General features: G+C 36.7%; 1 protein-coding gene and 1 pseudogene across 15 annotated transcripts in view; one reads left to right on the top strand and one right to left on the bottom strand.

Moving 5' to 3' along the window:
- KIAA1328 overlaps positions 1 to 19,658 on the top strand; it is a 370,349-nt gene that overhangs the window by 114,409 nt on the left and 236,282 nt on the right. For 10 of the 14 annotated variants that reach the window (XM_082416095.1, XM_082416088.1, XM_082416094.1 and 7 more), the window contains one exon: positions 17,463 to 17,590. In XM_082416095.1, the coding sequence (XP_082272221.1) occupies positions 17,463 to 17,590 (128 nt within the window). Of the gene's footprint in view, positions 1 to 13,281; positions 16,248 to 17,462; positions 17,591 to 19,658 lie in introns of those variants that run through there. The other 4 variants (XM_082416089.1, XM_082416096.1, XM_082416092.1 and 1 more) reach the window with 2 other exon arrangements.
- The window catches only part of LOC309639174 (large ribosomal subunit protein uL4 pseudogene), a 470,274-nt pseudogene that overhangs the window by 384,750 nt on the left and 65,866 nt on the right, over positions 1 to 19,658 (bottom strand). The gene's annotated exons all lie outside the window — the stretch shown is intronic.

Here is a 19,658-nt window from a genome sequence, read left to right as displayed (position 1 = left end):
CAGGTTCCTGAGGCTCTGCTCATTTTCTTTGTCTGTTTGTTTCCTCTCTGATATTCAGATTGGATAAGGTGTATTGTTCTATCTTCAACTTCACTAATTCTTTCCTATGTACCCTCCATTCTGTTGTTGAGCCCATCCAGTAAGCTTTTTATTTTGGTTATTATTTTTTTCAGTTCTAAAGTTTCCATTTGATTGTTCTTTATATTTTCTATTTCTTTGCTGAGACTTTTTTCATTTGTCTTAAGCGTGTTTGTAATTGCTTATTGAAGCATTTCATGTTGGCGCCTTTAAAATTCTTGTCAGATAATTCCAACAACTGTGTCATTTCAGTATTGGCATCTGTTGATTGTCTTTTCTAATTCAAGTTTATCCTGGTTCTTGGTATGACAAGTGATTTTTAATTGTATTCTAGACATTTTGAGTATTATGTTATGGTCTTATTTAAATCATCTCTTTTAGCAGACTTTTTCTGACATCACATTAGTGGGGGAAGAGGAGTCTCCACCTCATTACTTTTAGGTGAAGGTGGAAGTTCAGGGTCCCTACTCAGCATCTTTTGACACCCAGGGTGAGGTGGGCACTTAATTACTGCTGGGTGGGGGATAGAAGTTCAGCGCTGTACTAGACCTCTGCTGATACCACCTGGCTTGGATGGGGGCTTCCCAAATGGCCTCCACTGTTACTGCTGTTATGTCATGAAATTCTTGGCTTTCCACTCAGCTTCCTCTGACACTACCCCAGTAGGGAGGGATACCTCATTAAAGGTAGTTGGGAGTGGAATTCCAAGCTAAGAGACCTCTGCTGATAATCATGAGGGTGAAAGAGGTAGGGGAGGGAGTCATTACCATCAGTCTTCCCCATTCAGTCTTCTCTGATACCACCCCAGCAGAGAGGGGTGGGGGAATAGAGGGATACCTAGAAGTCTAAGCTCCTCACAGAGCCTTTGCTGATGGAGGTGGGGTAGTGTTGCAATCTTTTCTGTGGTGTTTGGGTCGATTAAGGCAAAAGGTTCTTGTCTAAAAGGTTTTCATTTTGCTAGGTTCCCCCCCTCCCCCCATTTTTTCTTTTGGCTGGTGAAAGCAGGCCTCTCTTGGATTTTTCTTTTTGTCTGTGTCCATTGCCATTTCTGGGTTGTTGTTTTCTCCAACACTCAGTCCTGGATATATGAGGTAAAAACAAAACTAGGCAGCTCTCCTCTGTGTTGTTCCCCAGGTTCTGAGACTCCTAGCCATTCTACCACCTCTCCATCTTTTAGAGTCTTCTTATGTTTGTATTGTATATCATGACCAGGACTTTTAACTATCACTAGTGAGAGAGATAGGGAAAATTTTGTTTATGCCATCTTGTGTGGAACCAGAAATCCCATTATATTTATTTTACTTTTTTCTTTAAAAATTTTTTTCTGGCTAGTTAAATTGACTCAATTTTCTGAACATATCCTATTGTATTTAGACACTTTACCTTAGTCCATAAGATGATATTTTCCCTTCCAGTGCAGACATGGGTGAATTGATTTAGCTAAGACTGATTTTTCAAAAAAAAATATCACTACTAGACAGAAACTAAATATATAAAGTTTCTGCCTCCTAGTAGAATTTCTTAAACTAGTCAAAAAATAGAATATAAATCATTGGCTATTCAGTTCATTACTTTTGAATTTTATGGTAGATTTCAATTCTCTGTTAAGCATATGTAGATAAAAACGTAGGTCTCAGGGATTGTTCTTTTAAATGTGGCCTCTTGGATTAATTTATTTAGTAGTCAATATTGTTAAAATATAGTAAGTCAAAAACCTAACTTCTTGATTTTAATGACACTGTAAAACTTTTCTCCTTGAATATTTTGGGCTGTTTCTCTATAACTTTTCTTGAGTGGAGGGTCAAGTAAATAATCTGGTTCTTTACCAGTTTTTAAAATATCATTCTGCTAAACAGTTCATGTAAGCTCAATTATATTAGGAACCAGTGAAGTGAAGTTGTTCATAAAATGCTTTATTACCTTTGGTTTTTGCAGCATTTGCTGGGTTTAGATAATAAACCTGCACATAGATGTTACTTAACTTTTCTCTGTGCAGTAATTTACATTTGTGAGCAGTAGCCCTAGTCATTTTCAAAGAGGGAAGAAATGAGATATTCCTACTGCTTTTTCCAATTTAACCTTAAAATGTTAGATGTGATTCCATTCTATAAGAACTCTCCTTTTTTACTCTAGTTATGAATACTATTTTATGGAAATTGTTTGATTTTTACTTAGAATTATTATATTGGTCATACTTTCATACTGCATTAAAAAGTACATGCAACTTTGGTGAGAGTGCTATTCCCCAAGGCTAATGGTCTGCAATGTTAAACTGAATTCAGAAGTCATACTATAAAGTTAGGCTTAAAAGTGTGCTTGGAAAAAAAAAAAAGTGTGCTTGGGCAAGGTAAGGGATGAATATCTATTTGAAAGTAGAAGAGACAAAATGTGGTTGTTTATTTTTTCCTGTGGACTCTTCCCCAATATAGATTGTCAAGCCTTACAGTTAATACTTGCTAATTGTTATGACTTCAGTAGTCATCCACAATAGAAATGTATTTCTGTATGCTTCTTTCCAAAACAAAACAGTTGACCAAAAAAGAGAAAAAGCATCATCATATGTAAGGATAGATTAAAGGGAGGAAGCAAAGGAGTCCAATAATGTATTACACTTCAACGTAAGGAAGGAGGATGGGCCTCCTCCCACTGATATGGAGTAGGGAGGGTTCTAGGAGATGGTATGCACACTGAAAGTGTGGTCCCTGGACCAGCAATCAGCATCGCTCAGAAGCTTGTTAGAAATGTAGAACCTTAGGCCCTACCTCAGATCTACTGAATCAGTGTCTGCTTTCTGACGAGATTCACAGGTGATACCTGTGTATAATACTATACTCCAAATCCCAGCTCACTGGCAGAGTAACTAACCTTGCATAAGTGTTTAGCCATTCTGTGCTGCAAATTTATTTGTAAAATTAGAGTAATAATAGTACTTTATGTTATTTTCTGTTGATGAGGGTTAAATATGATAATTTCTTTAAAGTACTTAGAAGTACCCCACCCTTAAGTAGAGGTTATACTGAGCTGTCTTCAGATATTCTAATTCAAGTACCTATTCCTGGTGATAAGCATTTAATTGTGCAGTAGGCAATGGTGGTCTGACTCTTACAAAAGAACTCTAATGAGGAACTGAAGAAGGGAGAGATGACAAGCACAAAACTGATAAGAGCTGGAAGATGAACTATAAGAGGGAAGCATAATGCCCCTGGATTACTTAGTTTGGAAAAGAGAAGATTAAGGGACCTCTTACACTCATTTTACATTTCCACTCAGAAATGAATGATCTTACACAGCAGCATAAATAGTTCAAGGAGACAAATAGAGGTGTATGAAGAGAGAGAGGTGTTGTATATATTGATATTGATAGTTCATGAAGGGTTTTAATTTAATGACAAGAACAAAACTCTTTTTCTTGAAGGTAGAGAGCAGAAAGAGATGACTTCTTTCTAAGGTGCTTTTAGCCTGTTTCTCATGGCTGGAGATAGTAGGCCCTGGCTTGGTATGTTTAGCCCTGCTTCACAAAGCATTATACACATAACTTCACTTATTGGCCTTTCAGAGTCTAGAGAGCTTAGTGTGCAGACCATTTTCAGTGGTCTGTGTTGTCAGGAATTTACCCCTTTTGAAATTTGAAATTTTCAAGTGTTAATCGTTGTTACTGCAGTTTGCCTTATAAAGTAGCTTCTGATGAGGGGAGGGGTGTGATAACAGCCTTTTCTTCTACATTTCTAGGCTAGCTCCTGTAACTCAAAAAAGGTTGTATTAAACATTAGCCAGACTCATCAAGAAAAAAAGGGAGAAGACTCAAATCAATAGAATTAGAAATGAAAAAGAAGTAGCAACTGACACTGCAGAAATACAAAAGATCATGAAAGATTATTACAAGCAACCATATGCCAATAAAATGGACAACCTGGAAGAAACAGACAAATTCTTAGAAAAGCACAACCTTCCGAGACTGACCAGGAAGAAATAGAAATATAAACAGACCAATCACAAGCACTGAACTTGAAACTCTGATTAAAGATCTTCCAACAAACAAAAGCCCAGGACCAGATGGCTTCTCAGGCGAATTCTATCAAACATTTACAGAAGAGCTAACACCTATCCTTCTCAAACTCTTCCAAAATATAGCAGAGGGATGAACACTCCCAAACTCATTCTACGAGGCCACTATCACCCTGATACCAAAACCAGACAAAGACGTCATGAAAAAAGAAAACTACAGGCCGATATCACTGATGAATATAGATGCAAAAATCCTCAACAAAATACTAGCAAATGGAATCCAACAGCACATTAAAAGGATCATACACCATGATCAAGTGGTGTTTATCCCAGGAATGCAAGGATTCTTCAATATATGCAAATCAATCCATGTGATACACCATATTAACAAATTGAAGAATAAAAACCATATGATCATCTCAATAGATGCAGAAAAAGCTTTTGACAAAATTCAACACCCATTTATGATAAAAACCCTCCAGAAAGTAGACATAGAGGGAACTTACCTCAACATAATAAAGGCCATATATGACAAACCCAGAGCCAACATCATTCTCAGTGGTGAAAAACTGAAACCATTTCCACTAAGATCAGGAACAAGACACAGTTGCCCCCTCTCACCACTATTATTCAACATAGTCTTGGAAGTTTTAGTCACAGAAATCAGAGAAGAAAAAGAAATAAAAGGAATCCAAATTGAAAAAGATGAAGTAAAGCTGACACTGTTTGTAGATGACATGGTACTATACATAGAGAATCCTAAAGACTGTACGAGAAAACTACTAGAGCTAATCAATGAATTTGGTAAATTTGCAGGATACAAAATTAACGCACAGAAATCTCTTGCGTTCCTATACACTAATGATGAAAAATCTGAAGGAGAAATTAAGGAAACATTCCCATTTACCATTGTAACAAAAAGAATAAAATACCTAGGAATAAACCTACCAAAGGAGACAAAAGGCCTGTATGCAGAAAACTATAAGACACTGATGAAAGAAATTAAAGGTGATACAAACAGATGGAGAGATATACCATGTTCTTGGATTGGAAGAATCAACATTGTGAAAATGACTATACTACCCAAAGCAATCTACAGATTCAATGCAATACCTGTCAAACTGCCAATGGCATTTGTCACAGAACTAGAACAAAAAATTTCGCAATTTGTATGGAAACACCAAAGACTCTGAATAGCCAAAGCAATCTTGAGAAAGAAAAACGGAGCTGGAGGAATCAGGCTCCCTGACTTCAGACTATACTACAAAGCTACAGTAATCAAGACAGTATTGTACTGGCACAAAAACAGAAATACAGATCAATGGAACAGGACAAAAGCCCAGAGATAAACCCACGCGCATATGGTCACCTTATCTTTGATAAAGGAGGGAAGAATATACAATGGAGAAAAGACACCCTTTTCAATAAGTGGTGCTGGGAAAACTGCACAGCTACATGTAAAAGAATGAAATTAGAAAACCTCCTAACACCATATGCAAAAATAAACTCAAAATGGATTAAAGAGCTAAATGGAAGGCCAGACACTATAAAACACTTAGAGGGAAACATAGAACACTATGACATAAATCACAGCAAGATCCTTTTTGACCCACCTCCTAGAGAAATGGAAATAAAAACAAAAATAAACAAATGGGACCTAATGAAACTTAAAAGCTTTTGCACAGCAAACAGAACCATAAAGAAGACGAAAAGACAACCCTCAGAATGGGAGACAATATTTGCAAATGAAGCAATTGACAAAGGATTAATCTCCAAAATATACAAGCGGCTCGTGCAGCTCAATATCCAAAAAACAAACAACCCAATCCAAAAATGGGCAGAAGACGTAAGTAGACATTTCTCCAAAGAAGATATACAGATGGCCAACAAACACATGAAAGGATTCTCAACATCACTAATTATCAGAGAAATGCAAATCAAAACTACAATGAGGTATCACCTCACACCGGTCAGAATGGCCGTCATCAAAAAACTCTACAAACAATAAATGCTGGAGAGGGTGCAGAGAAAAGGGAACCCTCTTGCACTGTTGGTGGGAATGCAAATTGATACAGCCACTATGGAGAACAGTATGGAGGTCCCTTAAAAAACTAAAAATAGAATTACTATATGACCCAGCAATCCCACTACTGAGCATATACCTGAGAAAACCATAATTCAAAAAGAATCATGTACCAAAATGTTCATTGCAGCTCTATTTACAATAGCCAGGACATGGAAGCAACCTAAAGTGTCCGTCATCGGATTAATGGATAAAGAAGATGTGGCACATATATACAATGGAATATTACTCAGCCATAAAAAGAAATGAAATGGAGGTATTTGTAGTGAGGTGGATGGAGTTAGAGTTTGTCATACAGAGTGAAGTAAGTCAGAAAGAGAAAAACAAATACAGTATGCTAACACATATATATGGAATCTAAGGAAAAAAAAATAAAGGTCATGAAGAACCTAGTGGCAAGATGGGAATAAAGACACAGACCTACTAGAGAATGGACTTGAGGATATGGGGAGGGGGAGGGGTGAGATGTGACAGGGTGAGAGAGTGGCATGGACATATATACACTACCAAATGTAAAATAGATGGCTAGTGGGAAGCAGCCGCATAGCACAGGGAGAACAGCTTGGTGCTCTGTGACCATCTAGAGGGGTGGGATAGGGAGGGTGGGAGGGAGGGAGATGCAAGAGGGAAGAGATATGGGAACATATGTATATGTATAACTGATTCACTTTGTTATAAAGCAGAAACTAACACACCATTGTAAAGCAATTATACTCCAATAAAGATGTTTAAAAAAAAAAAAAGAATCATGTATCATGATGTTCATTGCAGCTCTATTTACAATAGCCAAGACATGGAAGCAACCTAAGTGCCCATTGACAGATGAATGGATAAAGAAGATGTGGCACATGTATACAATGGAATATTACCCAGCCATAAAAAGAAACGAAATTGAGTTATTTGTAATGAGGTGGATGGACCTAGAGTCTGTCATACAGAGTGAAGTAAGTCAGAAAGAGAAAAACAAGTACCGTATGCTAACACATATATATGGAATCTAAAAAAAAGAAAAAATGGTTCTGAAGAACCTAGGGGCAGGACAGGAAAAAAGACGTAGATGTAGAGCATGGACTTGAGGACACGGGGGGGGTGGGTAGGGTAAGCGGGGACTAAGTGAGAGAGTGGCATAGACATACATACACTACCAAGTGTAAAATAGATAGCTAGTGGAAAGCGGCCGCATAGCACAGGGAGATCAGTTCTGTGCTTTGTCTCCACCTAGAGGAGTGCGATAGGGAGGGTGGGAGGGAGACGCAAGAGGAAGGAGATATGGGGATATATGTATATGCATATCAGATTCACTTTGTTATGCATCAGAAACTAACACACCATTGTAAAGCAATTATATTCCAATAAAGATGTTAAAAAAAAAAAAAGGTTGTATTGATTTAAAGCAGCCTTCCAAATGGAGAAAATACTTCTTCAGGTCTAGCTGAAACAGGGAACCTTACACAAAAGACACATTTTTAGGCAGGTTAGAAGCAAGATAAAATGCATGAGTTTCATTAGAAATGTTTTTGTAACCTTGTCTTTAACATCTACCATGAATGCTTGAAAACATGTATATCCTTAGTGTTATGTGGAAAGGAAACTAGTATAAATAATTCAAAATTCTAATCAACCTGGTACATTGATAGCCTGCTTTTTAAGATATCTGCATACGAACTTTTAAATAAGGGTCCTTGCCTTTAAAGTTGGAGAAATAAATATTGTGTCTCCATTGTATAGCTGGTTTCCTGGAAAACCTCAGGGTTCAATGATCTGAGCAAAATACACGATGTAAAGCATCTTAGGTCCAAGTCTGTTTCTGCCCCATATTGTTCTGTGACTCTGCAAGAAACAAGGTAAAGACCGTAAGGCTTAGAAAACTCTTATAAAGCTAGTTATATATTCTAATTAGATATCTTTCCGTGGCTTCTTGTTTTGTTGCTATTATTCAAACAGAATGAGTAGAGTCCAGAAGAAAATGGGTGAGGCATTTGCCTCTTCTTCCCTTTGTAAGTGTCCAGAACATTGAGTTTTCCTCTGTTTGATTTGGAGATTTGTTTCCCTTCCTAACAGGTTACTGTTGTCAGGAAATTGAACAACACTGTGGCCTTGCACTGAATTTGCCATAAATTTCTCTTTTAATTAAATGGAAAATTTCAGACGTGTATCAGTGGTTTGTACCCCAGTACAGATCACAACTTAATAAAAGAGTATAAACATTCATATGAAATTCTTGTCTAGCTCTGCTAGTCAATGCATCTTGGTATCAGTTTTTCTTTTACCAATAATCTGTTTTCAATTGCACATATTGTCATTGAGTGCCAAACTAGATATATAATTTGGACCTGAGTGTTTATCTCAGAAAATGTGTTCTTTTTTTGAAAAGGGAAAAAAGGAAATGATTGTGCAGTAAGAAATATAACATGATCAGAAACTGTATTTGCTTCAAGAGAGGAAAATCTGTGAGGTTAGAACAATTTAAAATTTTTAATGCATTGGTATTTTTAGGTGTCTTCTTGGCTAAAGACCACATAGCCTATCTTTGGGTTGCTTTGATTCCAAATCCAAACCTCACATGAAATTCAGTGGGCGCTCCTTTACTTTTATTCCTTTATTCATTTCTCTAACATTTTTAAAGTGCCTGCTGTGATAGAGGGAGATCAAGATTAATAAACTATGATTTCAGGAACTCACAGGCCACTTCAGGTGATAGTAATATAATCAAATAATTTTAGCTATATGCTATTTACTATAATGAAATGCTTAACTCTGCATGGAGGTCAAAGTTAGGAGGAAGAGGTGACATAAAGCTCAATTTGAAAGGATAAGTAAGAATTGCGTAGGACTGGGGGCAGGCAAAACATTTGAAGCAGAATATAGAGTATGTGCTGTCTGTATATATTAAGTAGTATGTAGGTGTTCAGAGTAAAGGGAGGACCTGCCCTAGTGAAGCTCTTTGAGTTCTAGATCCCCTGAGAGCCTCGTGACTAATGGACCGCGTGAGAGTGGGAGGCACATGGTCAGCTGTCTTTACCTCGAGGGACCCTGAGTTAAACAGCTCTTTCTGTCCATGAGCTTCTCTCTGATGGGAAAACAGGATCTAGCCAAACAGTGGGGGAAATGGTGAACAAACTTGTGTTCTGGCAAGGGTCACTGTAGCCTCCTCAATGTCATCTTTAACTGGCGTGGCCTCTGCAGCACTGGGCACAGTTGACTACATCTTTCTATTGATTCCTCCTCTCTGCCTGCCCTTTACATGTTGTTACATTGGCCCTCTTTTCTCTCATTTTGAACATTTTTTTCTCCAAGAGGCTTTCCCTGGCTCCATCATCTGGGTCCCCTTAGGAAGTGCTTGCATAGAACTACATTAATGTTCTTGCTATTGCTTTCATCATTTGTTATCTTAAGTATGTAAGATAAGTATCTTAAGTATCTTGGGGCAGAGTGGAATAATGGTGCTCCTTGAGGCTTTAAAACAGAAGAATGGCCCCTTAAAGACACTCAGGTTGAAGATAGACAAATCTACCATGGAAATCCAGAAGATGTTGAAGGATGTGAAAGAAAGCAATCCAAACTTGACGATTGAATGCAAGTGCTTGCATAGAACTACATTAATGTTCTTGCTATTGCTTTCATCATTTGTTATCTTAAGTATGCACTTGATTACCCACCCTCCTTGCTGGATGGTAAGCTCCCTGCAGGAGACAGTGTTGGTCTTGTTCATCATTGTATGTCTAGCACCTGGCACAGTCTCTGGTGTTAATGTACTCAGTAAATGTTATTTAGTGTTTATTGAGCTCCTATTATGTAAGCTAAGGAATTCAGCGGTAACAAAACAGACAAATATTCCTGGCCTAACGGTGCTTATTTGTTGAATGAATGAAAGAATGAACAAACAAACAAAACTGAATACTTTCCTAGACAATGTTCAACACTCTTATGTCTTCAGCCACCACTTACAAAGTGATTAACTCCCAAATCTCTCTTTCTAATGAGACCTCTTCTTTGAATTCCAGGCCCAGGGATTCAAATGTCCCAATTGGCCATCTCAACTAAATGCTCCCCAAGCATCTCCAACTCAGTGTGTCTAAAGCTGCACCCCTTCCCCCATACCTTTTTTTTGTTCTGCATTCCCTGTCTTGGTAAATGGAACTGTGCATCATACAACTGGTCATACATCTTGCTACCCAATTTATAACTTGACATTGTCTTAAATTTCCCTCTTCAACTCAGTCACCTCCTAATTCCTACCATTATTACTTCAATTCAGACCCCTCTCATCTCTAGCTTTAGACTGTTATAGCCATTTTCTAATTGGTTGCTTTCATTCTCTCTTCAAGCTCTCCACTCCACCCTTCACATTCCAACCAAAGGTATCTTTACAGCGTACAAATTGGTTGTAAGACATCAATGGGTTATATAGAAATAAAATCCAAACAACTTAGTGTAACATTCAAGATCTGGCCCCTGTTTGTCTCTGCAGCCTCTTCACTCATTCTCCCTACTCACCACCAGTTGACCATCCATACTGTCCTATTTGCAGTTCCCTTAATGTGCAAATCTGTTTCATTTCTCCATGCCTTTGCTCCTGATGAGCTTTCAGCCAAGGGTACTCCCTTTCCTTCCTACCCAGTGCATCTGTAAACTCCTCTTCCAGAATTCATTTCTAGGGTCACATCTTCTCTGAAGCATTTTCTGACTTCCCCTCAATGTTGTCAAAGTGACCACTTACCCCCATTTTAAAAAATCCATTGTACCCTTTGTTTAAATGTCTCTCCCAGAACATGTTATCCTTATTTATTTAAATCTTTAAACCCTTTGATGTCTTTTTTATCTCAGCTTTATTTAGATGTATTCGGCATATAACATTATGTAAGTTTAAGGTGTAATATGTAATATGTATATATTGTGAAATGATTACCGCAATAAGATTAGTTAACACACCTATTACCTCATATAGTTACCTGTGTGTGTGTGTTGAGAACATTTAAGATGTACTTTCTTAGCAACTTTCAAGTATACAATACAGTGTTGTTAACTGTAGTCACCATGTTGTACATTACATTCCATAGAGCTTATTCATTCTAAAACTGTACATTTGTATACTTTGACCACACTCACCCATTTCCCCCACCCTCCTGAGCCATTGGCAACCACCAGTCTCCTCTCCGTTTCTATGAGTTCAGTTTCTTTAGATTCTACATATAAGTGAGATTATGCAGTATTTTTCTTTCCCTGTCTGATTTATTTCACTTAGCATAATGCCCTCAAGTTTTTATCCACGTTGTTACAAATGGGAAGACTTCCTTCTTTTTTAAGACTGAATAATATTGCATTGTATATATGTGTGTGTGTGTGTTTGTGCATATATGTGTGTGTGTGTGTGTGTGTGTGTGTGTGTGTGTGTGTGTGTGTATAACATTTTAATCCATTCATCTGTTGACAGACACTTAGGTTGTTTACATGTCTTGGCTGTTGTAAATAATGCTGCAATGAACATGAGGGTGTAGATATCTCTTCAAGATAGTGATTTCATTTCCTTCGGGTATATACCCAGAAGTGGAATTGCTGGATCATATTTTTAATTTTGGGGGGAACCTCTGTACTGTTTTTCATAGTGGCTGCCCCAATTTACATTCCCATCAATGGTTTTCAAGGGTTCCCTTTTCTCCACATCCTCACCAGCACTTGTTATCTCTTGTTCCCTTGATGTAAAAAGTCTATTGAATGTATGCTTGTGCTCTGCCCTATGCTAAATTCTTTTCTTTTATTAGCTCATTCATATTCATAGTTGCCCTGTGAGGTGAGGTAGGTATTAGTATTCCCAGGTGAGGGTGTCAGAGAAGTTTCTTGTCAAAGTTGTATCATTACTAAGTACCAGAATTAAGATTTGAGCCAGGAGTGTTGGATGACACCTAAGTCTGCGCTTTTACTCATTCTACATTACTGCCTTTGTTAAATAACTGGAAGAAACCTTAATGGGCCTTTTTTATATGGCCTTTTGCTGCCATGGATGTGCCTATTCTTCGCTCAAATGACAGGTTCCAGTTAGTGTATCATCAGACCATACTAAGGGTTAGTCACCTGATTTAATGACCACGGATAAATGGAGTTGTAGAGCTCTTAGGAGTCTGACCTGATGTTTAGGTTTCTGCTTCTTTCATGATAACTTATGATGGGAGTAGGAAGACAAGAAGTGACTGAATAATAGTAGAAAGAAGAAAACACAAAAAACACAAACAAAAACAAAAAAAGGTTTTTTACAACTTTTTATTATGACAGTTTCCAAATATATAGAAAAGTTGACAGAATAGTGCAATGAACCACCATATACCTGCCACCTAGATTCCACAGTTGTTGACATTTTGCTCTATTTGCTTTGCCTCCTCATATATATATGTATATATATACAAATCTATATACATATTTATGTTTACTTATATAAATTTATAATATAAATTAAATAAATTTACATATATAAAATTTATTTTGCTTATTTTTTTTACTACTTGAAAGTGGCAGGTGTCATATGTCACCCCTAAGTACTTCACACTCATCTCATAAGAATAAGAACATTTCTCTTTATAAGCCACATTATGATACCTAAGACAATAAGCAGTAATTCTATAATATCAACTGGTATTGAGTCCGTATTCCAACTCCCCTAGTTGTCCCAAGAATGTCTTTTATAGCTATTTCTCTTCCTGAGCCAGGATTCAGTCTGATTCATGGTTTATGGTTTACATTTGGTTGTGTCATGGTTTACATTTGGTTGTGTCTTTGCTCTCTTAATCTAAAATAGGCCTACCCACTTTTTCCCCCCATGACTTGACTTTTTTGAAGAGTTCAGGTCAAGTGCTTTGCAAAATCTCCCACATTATGGATTTGTCTGATTGTTTCCTTGTGGTATAATTGTTTCCTTGTGGTATAATATAATTTGTTCCTTTATTTCTTTTAATTCCTGTGCAGTGGGAGTGGGAGTTAGATTTACATATTTGGTTTGATTCAGGTAAAACATTCTTGGCAAGAATATTTCTTAGGTGATGTTGCCTGGTTCAGACATTAAGAGGTACATAATGTCTGGTTTTTTCACTATTAGTAATCCTACATTAATTTACTTTGTTTAGGTGATGACTACCAGATTTTACCATTTAAAGATACATTTTCTTCTTTGCTATAAATAACTAATCTTGACACCTTATGAATATCTTATTTATTAACCTTTTATGTACTGGTTTTAATATCAATTAGTGATCTTCACCTGAATTAGTTATTACATTGGGGATTGAAAAATGGTGATTTTTAAAATTTGACCATTCCTTCTAAGTAATTAGCATTTTTCTATAAAGAAGAACTTCAATTTTTTCCACTTTCACTCTTCCCTTCTTTTGAAGTATCACTATGAACTGGTAGATTTTTATTTATTTAATTTGCTATTAATTAGAGTCATTCCTTTTGATGCTCAAATTGTCCAAAATTTGGCTGAGTCCCCTTCAGGGTTGCTGCTATTCCTTTTGATAAGCCCTCATCTATTCGTCTTTAAACACTTTCTTACATTAAAATAACAAGAGTTTCAAGCTCACTTTGTACTTTCCCTACCCCAGAATGGGAATCAGCCATTCTTCTGAGGAATCGGTTCCCAAAAAGGAGTTGTTTGAAAAAAATTGATTATTCTCCCTTTTCTCCTCTCATGGAGACCTTTCTTCATTTCATTCTGTATTAGATCAGGATTTACGTAGTAAACTACCAGATTCAAGTATCCTAGATACCCGAGGCAGGGGTGGGATGGGGTGATGGGAGTGGTCTCTGCTCCACCAGAGGAATTCTTCCAGTTTAAGACAGTCACTTGGGCAGCATGCTATAGTATATTCTGTCTTCTGGTCCTTCTAGTTCCACCCCTGATTTTTCTCTCACACAGTTTTTATTCTTTCATCTCCCTATTCATTCTGCTACAATCTTTAGTTTTATTTTTCTATATAATGCATTTTGGAGTTAAGGCTTTAAGCTTTGCAAAATGACCATTTCCAACATCCATTTCAGCTAATTAATTTGATATGTTTAGGTTTTGATGTGATGTTGCTCAATATTAGTTTATATTTATTTCTGTTATCTTACGAAGCTTGCTTTCTTTGATGAGGCTGTGATGACTGCTGTTTCTCTCAGTTCTTGAATGGTGGTTGGGCAGACCAGCAGTATGCTAGGTTCACATCATGGTTGGTGCACACCTTCCCTTAGGTTCAATTTCCTACATCTGTTGCATTCTTTTCTGTCAGTTGACCAGGCTTGAGTTAAATATGTCTTCTTTCTCACTGTACTCCCTCCCCCAAATCAGTTAAGAAGGCATTTTACTTGAATTTTCCTAACATAAATCTCTCTCTCCAGATGGAGGGTTGAAGTCTCATTGTGCTAAGGAGGAAGGAAAATTACTGTTTTGCGTGTACATATATTTTGGATTTTACAGGAAAGGGGAGGGCATTTCAAAATCTGGTGAATCAATACAGATATAAAAAATTGATAAAGATAGGACTGCTTGTTTTTATATTCTGTCACATAGCATGTGTTTAAATGAATTTGCCTATAATTTGTCTTCAAATGTTGACATTTAACTCTTAGACTATATAATTGTGCTGGCTTTTTCGAGAATAAAATTGATATTCTGTGTCCAGGATAGTATGTTCACCTATTACAAACATTATTGCCAATGGTAACAGCTAGAATAAAAAATTCTTTTTATATACATCATAGCTGGCAGAGGCTCTTGGGACCGCCACAAATCATTCCTGTCTTTTTGAGCTTGCTGAGGAAAAGCATGGAAATGTAAAACCAACCTGGTCTGATATAGATTGGCCTTGAAAACATATTAGCTTATCTAGACCACTGTTCATTGTATTGTTGGGGTTGTTTTTAAGATGCTGAGTATTAAACATGCTCTTCTACGTAATGTATTGTTTAGCTTAGTAACCTATCCTTTCCTTATGAACCAGCTCCTCTTCTACAAGCCGTCTCTGGTTTTTGTTAAAGGTTAACAATGAGAATAATGAAGCAGTTGGTTATTTATTCAGTCAGGATTGGCACAAGTTATTAGAATAGAAATCTGCCCAGAAGCAGTGATTAGGTTATGAAAATGTTAAGAACACTGAAGCCAGTCACCATTTTTGACATTTAAGAAATACTGTTCCCACCCTTAATCATGATGGCCTGTTATAAGAGTATTCATACAGAATAATCTTATTGGACAGTAATTTTTATACCAACAGCATATATAATTAGGTGTTGGGGAGATTCAGAAATGATCTGAGAGAAGAATAGGCCTGGGGAAGAAATTACCACAGTGAGAAATAAGGAACAGAGAACTCTCCCTTGGATAGAGCTCCCTGTCTTCCAGACACCTGATCTGTGCAATTCAGTATCTTCTTCCTGAGCACTTTGCAAGTTTGAGGAGCTGTGGGAGAGGGTACCCCAAGTTAGGTTGCTGTGTTCTTCATACTAGACTGTAAAACATGTAGGGAGGTATATGGGCAGAAAATTTCCTGATGATGCTTTTATTAATGAAATATTGACATTATGCAAAACCAAACAAATAGGACAAAAATCTAATCATAATCCTGTTACGTTTAATATACTTATAGCCTCCTATGTAAATTAGGCAGTAATTACTTTGACCAGAACAGTATCATCACTTCCACCCTGAATTTTTTAGTAACAGCTTTATTGAGATATAATTCACATACAATAAAAATCACCCTTTGAAAGTATAGAATTCAGTGGTTTTGAGTATATTCCCAAAGGTGTGCAAAGACAACCTTCCAATTCCAGATCATGTTCATTGCCTCCCCCATAAAACTCATACCCATCAGCAATTGCACCCTATTTCCCTCCTCCATCTTTTGGCAACCACTAATATACTTTCTATCTATATGGATTTGCCTATTCTGGACATTTCTCTTTTTTTGCCCATTTAGCTTTTCTCACATAATGGGTACTTTGGAAAATTGGAGAAGAGGACAGAAAGTGAACATGGATGAATATAACTCTTACTTGTGATCTGGTATACTTAGAACTAAGTATTCTTTTCCCTGGCTCATTGGAAGAGGTATTTTAAACAACAACATACACAGAATTTGTAGCCTTTTGTGTCTGGCTTCTTTAGCATATAATATATTCAAGTTTCACTCATATAGTAGAATATAGTGATACTTTGTTTCTTTTTATGGCTGAATAATATTCCATTTTATAGGTATACCACATTTTGTTTATCCATTTGTCACTTGACATTTGGATTGTTTTCACTTTTTCACTGTCATGGATAATGCTGCTCTGAATATGCATGCATAAGTTTTTAATGTGAACCTATATTTTCAATTCTCTTGGGGAATTGGAGTAGAATTGTGGGTCATATGGTAACTCTGTGTCTAACTTTTTGAGGCACTGCTAAATTATTTTCCAAAGCAGCAGCATTTTACATTCCCATCAGCTATGTGGGAGGGTTCTAATTTCACCGTATTCTTGCCAGTGCTTGTTATTGTCAGTCTTTTTGATTATAGCCATCCTAGTAAAGGCAAAGTGGTATCTCGTTGTGATTTTGATTTGCATTTCCTAGTAGCTAATGGCTAACGATGTAAAGCATCTTTTCTTGTGCTGCTTAGCCATTTGTATATTTTCTTTTGGGAAGTGTCTATTCAAGTCCTTTGCCCATTTTTAATTAGATAATAGTTTTTTATTGTTGAGTCATATAACATCTTTACATATATATGGATACCAGACCTTTATCATTTGTATGATTTGCAAATATTTTCTCTCATTCTGGAGGTTATCTTTTCAATTTCTTAATAGTGTCCTTTGAAGCACAAAGTTTTAAAATTTGAAATCCAATTTATTTATTTATTCTTCATTGCTGTGCTTTTAGGTGACCATTGCCTAATCCAAGGTCACAAAGATTTGCTTTTATAAAGTTTATAGTTTTAGCTATTACATTTAGGTCAGTGATCCATTTTCAGTTAGTTTTATATATGGTGTGAGATGGGGGTCCACCTTCATTCTTTTGCATGTGTTTGTTTTTATCAAATTTAAAGACTTGAGAAAGAAAAATTTTAATGGGATAAACATTGTTACTCCCTGTGAATTATTGTTTCATGATTTTGAAGGGGATACATATGCTGTGTTCATCTGAAGACTACAGCTTACCTGCACTCTCACCAAGTATGGTTACATTTCTGTCTCTATTTTGTTTGTTGAAATCTGAAAAGCAATACAGATGTATGCAGTTTAAATCCATTTATTAGCTTTTTCCCTTAATTTGCAATCTCACCTCTTCAGCTACAGTATAAAGAATGCCAAGAACTTCTAAGCCTCTATCAGAAATATCTATCAGAACAGCAGGAGAAGCTCACTGTGTCTCTCTCAGAACTTGGTGCTGCTAAAATTCAGGAACAACAGGTAAGCATCTTTTTTCTTACCTTTTCTTGTCTTTAATGGATCAGCAAGATGTCAGAAGAGTCATTTGCCTTTTACTTTGTCTCACTGTATTCAACATTGTCTTTAGACCTACAGTTACAGCATGTGATTGAGTTGGTTTCATTTACTTCCCTGTTTCCCTTTCCTCTTCTGTTCCTGGGGCCCAGAGGTCAGGAATGATTACTTGAAGCAGGCTCTGGGTCAGGAGGGAAGCTTCTGGTTGTATGAAAGCACAGCAGGAGTGATAAAGAAAACCCACTGCTCTGTTACTTAATGAAGATCAGGTGGGCTCTTTTTTTTTTACTCATAAGCCTCTTGTAACTCATGTTTAGAGTTTTAGAATAATGAAAGTGTCTTGGCAACTTGTAAAAGCTTTAATTGGAGAAAACTGGAACATTTAGCGTGATTCTGTGTTTGTATATATGTATTAATCACATAAGTATATATGAGAGTGTTTGCATATTAACATTTATATACATATCATCAAATAGTATATATTATATAATTAAATGAAAGTTCAGAACCCTGCCAGTTGTGATGTGAAACAAGTTCTGAAGACTTATTTCTTGCCCTCTAGCAAGTGACATTGGATGTCTTTTTCATATCCAAATGAATTTAAATGGATGAGGATAGCTTTTGTATTAAAACGTTGTAGAAAAAACTATATAGAGTGTCAAAGTCATTCATATTATTATTAAAATATGGATAATGTACTAACTAAAGGGTTATCCTCTCCCTTTGAATAGTAACAGGTCTTGAATGGTTTTCTGTAACCCTTCTAAAGAACACTGTTCTGTTCAACCTAGAGACACCTGTCTTGGATGGGTTAAGAGTTTTGGCTAAGAAAACTCCAGTTTTAAACCTCAAGTTTGGACATATGGAAAAGTAAAAAGAAAAGAAAGAAAGAATAATAATTTTGCTGGAATGTGGCATAGCTTAGACTTTTAACATACCCTCCTTTTTTTTTTTTTTGAAGTCACAGTATTTATAAGAAAGAACCAAAGTATGAATGGTTTATTTGTATTCTAACTTGAAATATTTTCTTTTGTTCTGTTTTCTGAAAACCTAGGCTATAAAATGAGGCAGAGGAAGGTGGAAGCTAATCTTTTTATCTGGATTTGTTTTGCCACTTTGAAAAAGGGCAGGCAGTTTTTAAGGTGGCACTTGCCTAATGCTCTCATGGGTGGGCTAGAGAAAATTATAGCATGAAGATCAGATTTCTGACTTTTGTCTTTGCGTTTCCACTCCCTCTTTCTCTATGACAGGTGTTAAAGGGCACAAAAACGTTGGCCAAGGGTAGTGGAGGAGAGGCTGAGGGACTTTTCAATTGCCAGTAGTTAAGGATATAGACTGAGAGTCAAGAAATAGTCATTAGGGAGTTCTAAAGACATCTAGATAAGGAGGCCTAGCCCTTTTTCTATCTACTGCTGAAATGAGGGGAAAATAAAACTTTCTTAAAGGGTAGTGTTTTATGTTTAAAAGAGTGATTCTTGGAGGTTTCCCTAGAGACCAATCATAGTTAACAGTGCCTCTCTTAACCTCAACCTTGAGGAGCAAAACCAAAAAAATTACAAATACTAGGAAGAAACTGCTGGTCAAGGGTATGGAGAAAGTATACCCTCAAAAGGAGATACTTTTGAATTTTCATTTTGACTTAATCATGAGAACATTTTGAAACCATGTTTTCAGGAAGTGCCCGGTGATCAGACTTTAGATTATGTCCTATATACAATGAAAATGAAATTGAGACCACTTGTAGACTCTGCTATTTGAACCGAGAGAGGGAAAATAAGTTTCTTTTTGAATACCAAGTGGAGACTGTCACCTGTTTCCTTTGTTATCTGATTTGTTCTTTGTGACAGGCTTCTCTTAGCTAAGCAAAGGTAAGCACCTTCTCACTCACCCTCATGGGAATTGGGTGAATTTGGTGGACAAGTCTACTTCCTGTCAGGAAGGGCATCATTGTGAACACTCTGAATGAGGATGTGGTAAAGTTAGAGGTCCCCTTTATGTGCTCACAAATAGACTACTCATCTGTATCACAGCACTG

This window comes from Balaenoptera physalus (assembly GCF_965194825.1).
Source record: "Balaenoptera physalus genome assembly, chromosome: 12".
NCBI lineage: Eukaryota > Metazoa > Chordata > Mammalia > Artiodactyla > Balaenopteridae > Balaenoptera > Balaenoptera physalus.
The sequence above is the reverse complement of the archived record's forward strand: the minus strand, read 5'-3'. Positions and strand labels throughout refer to the sequence as shown.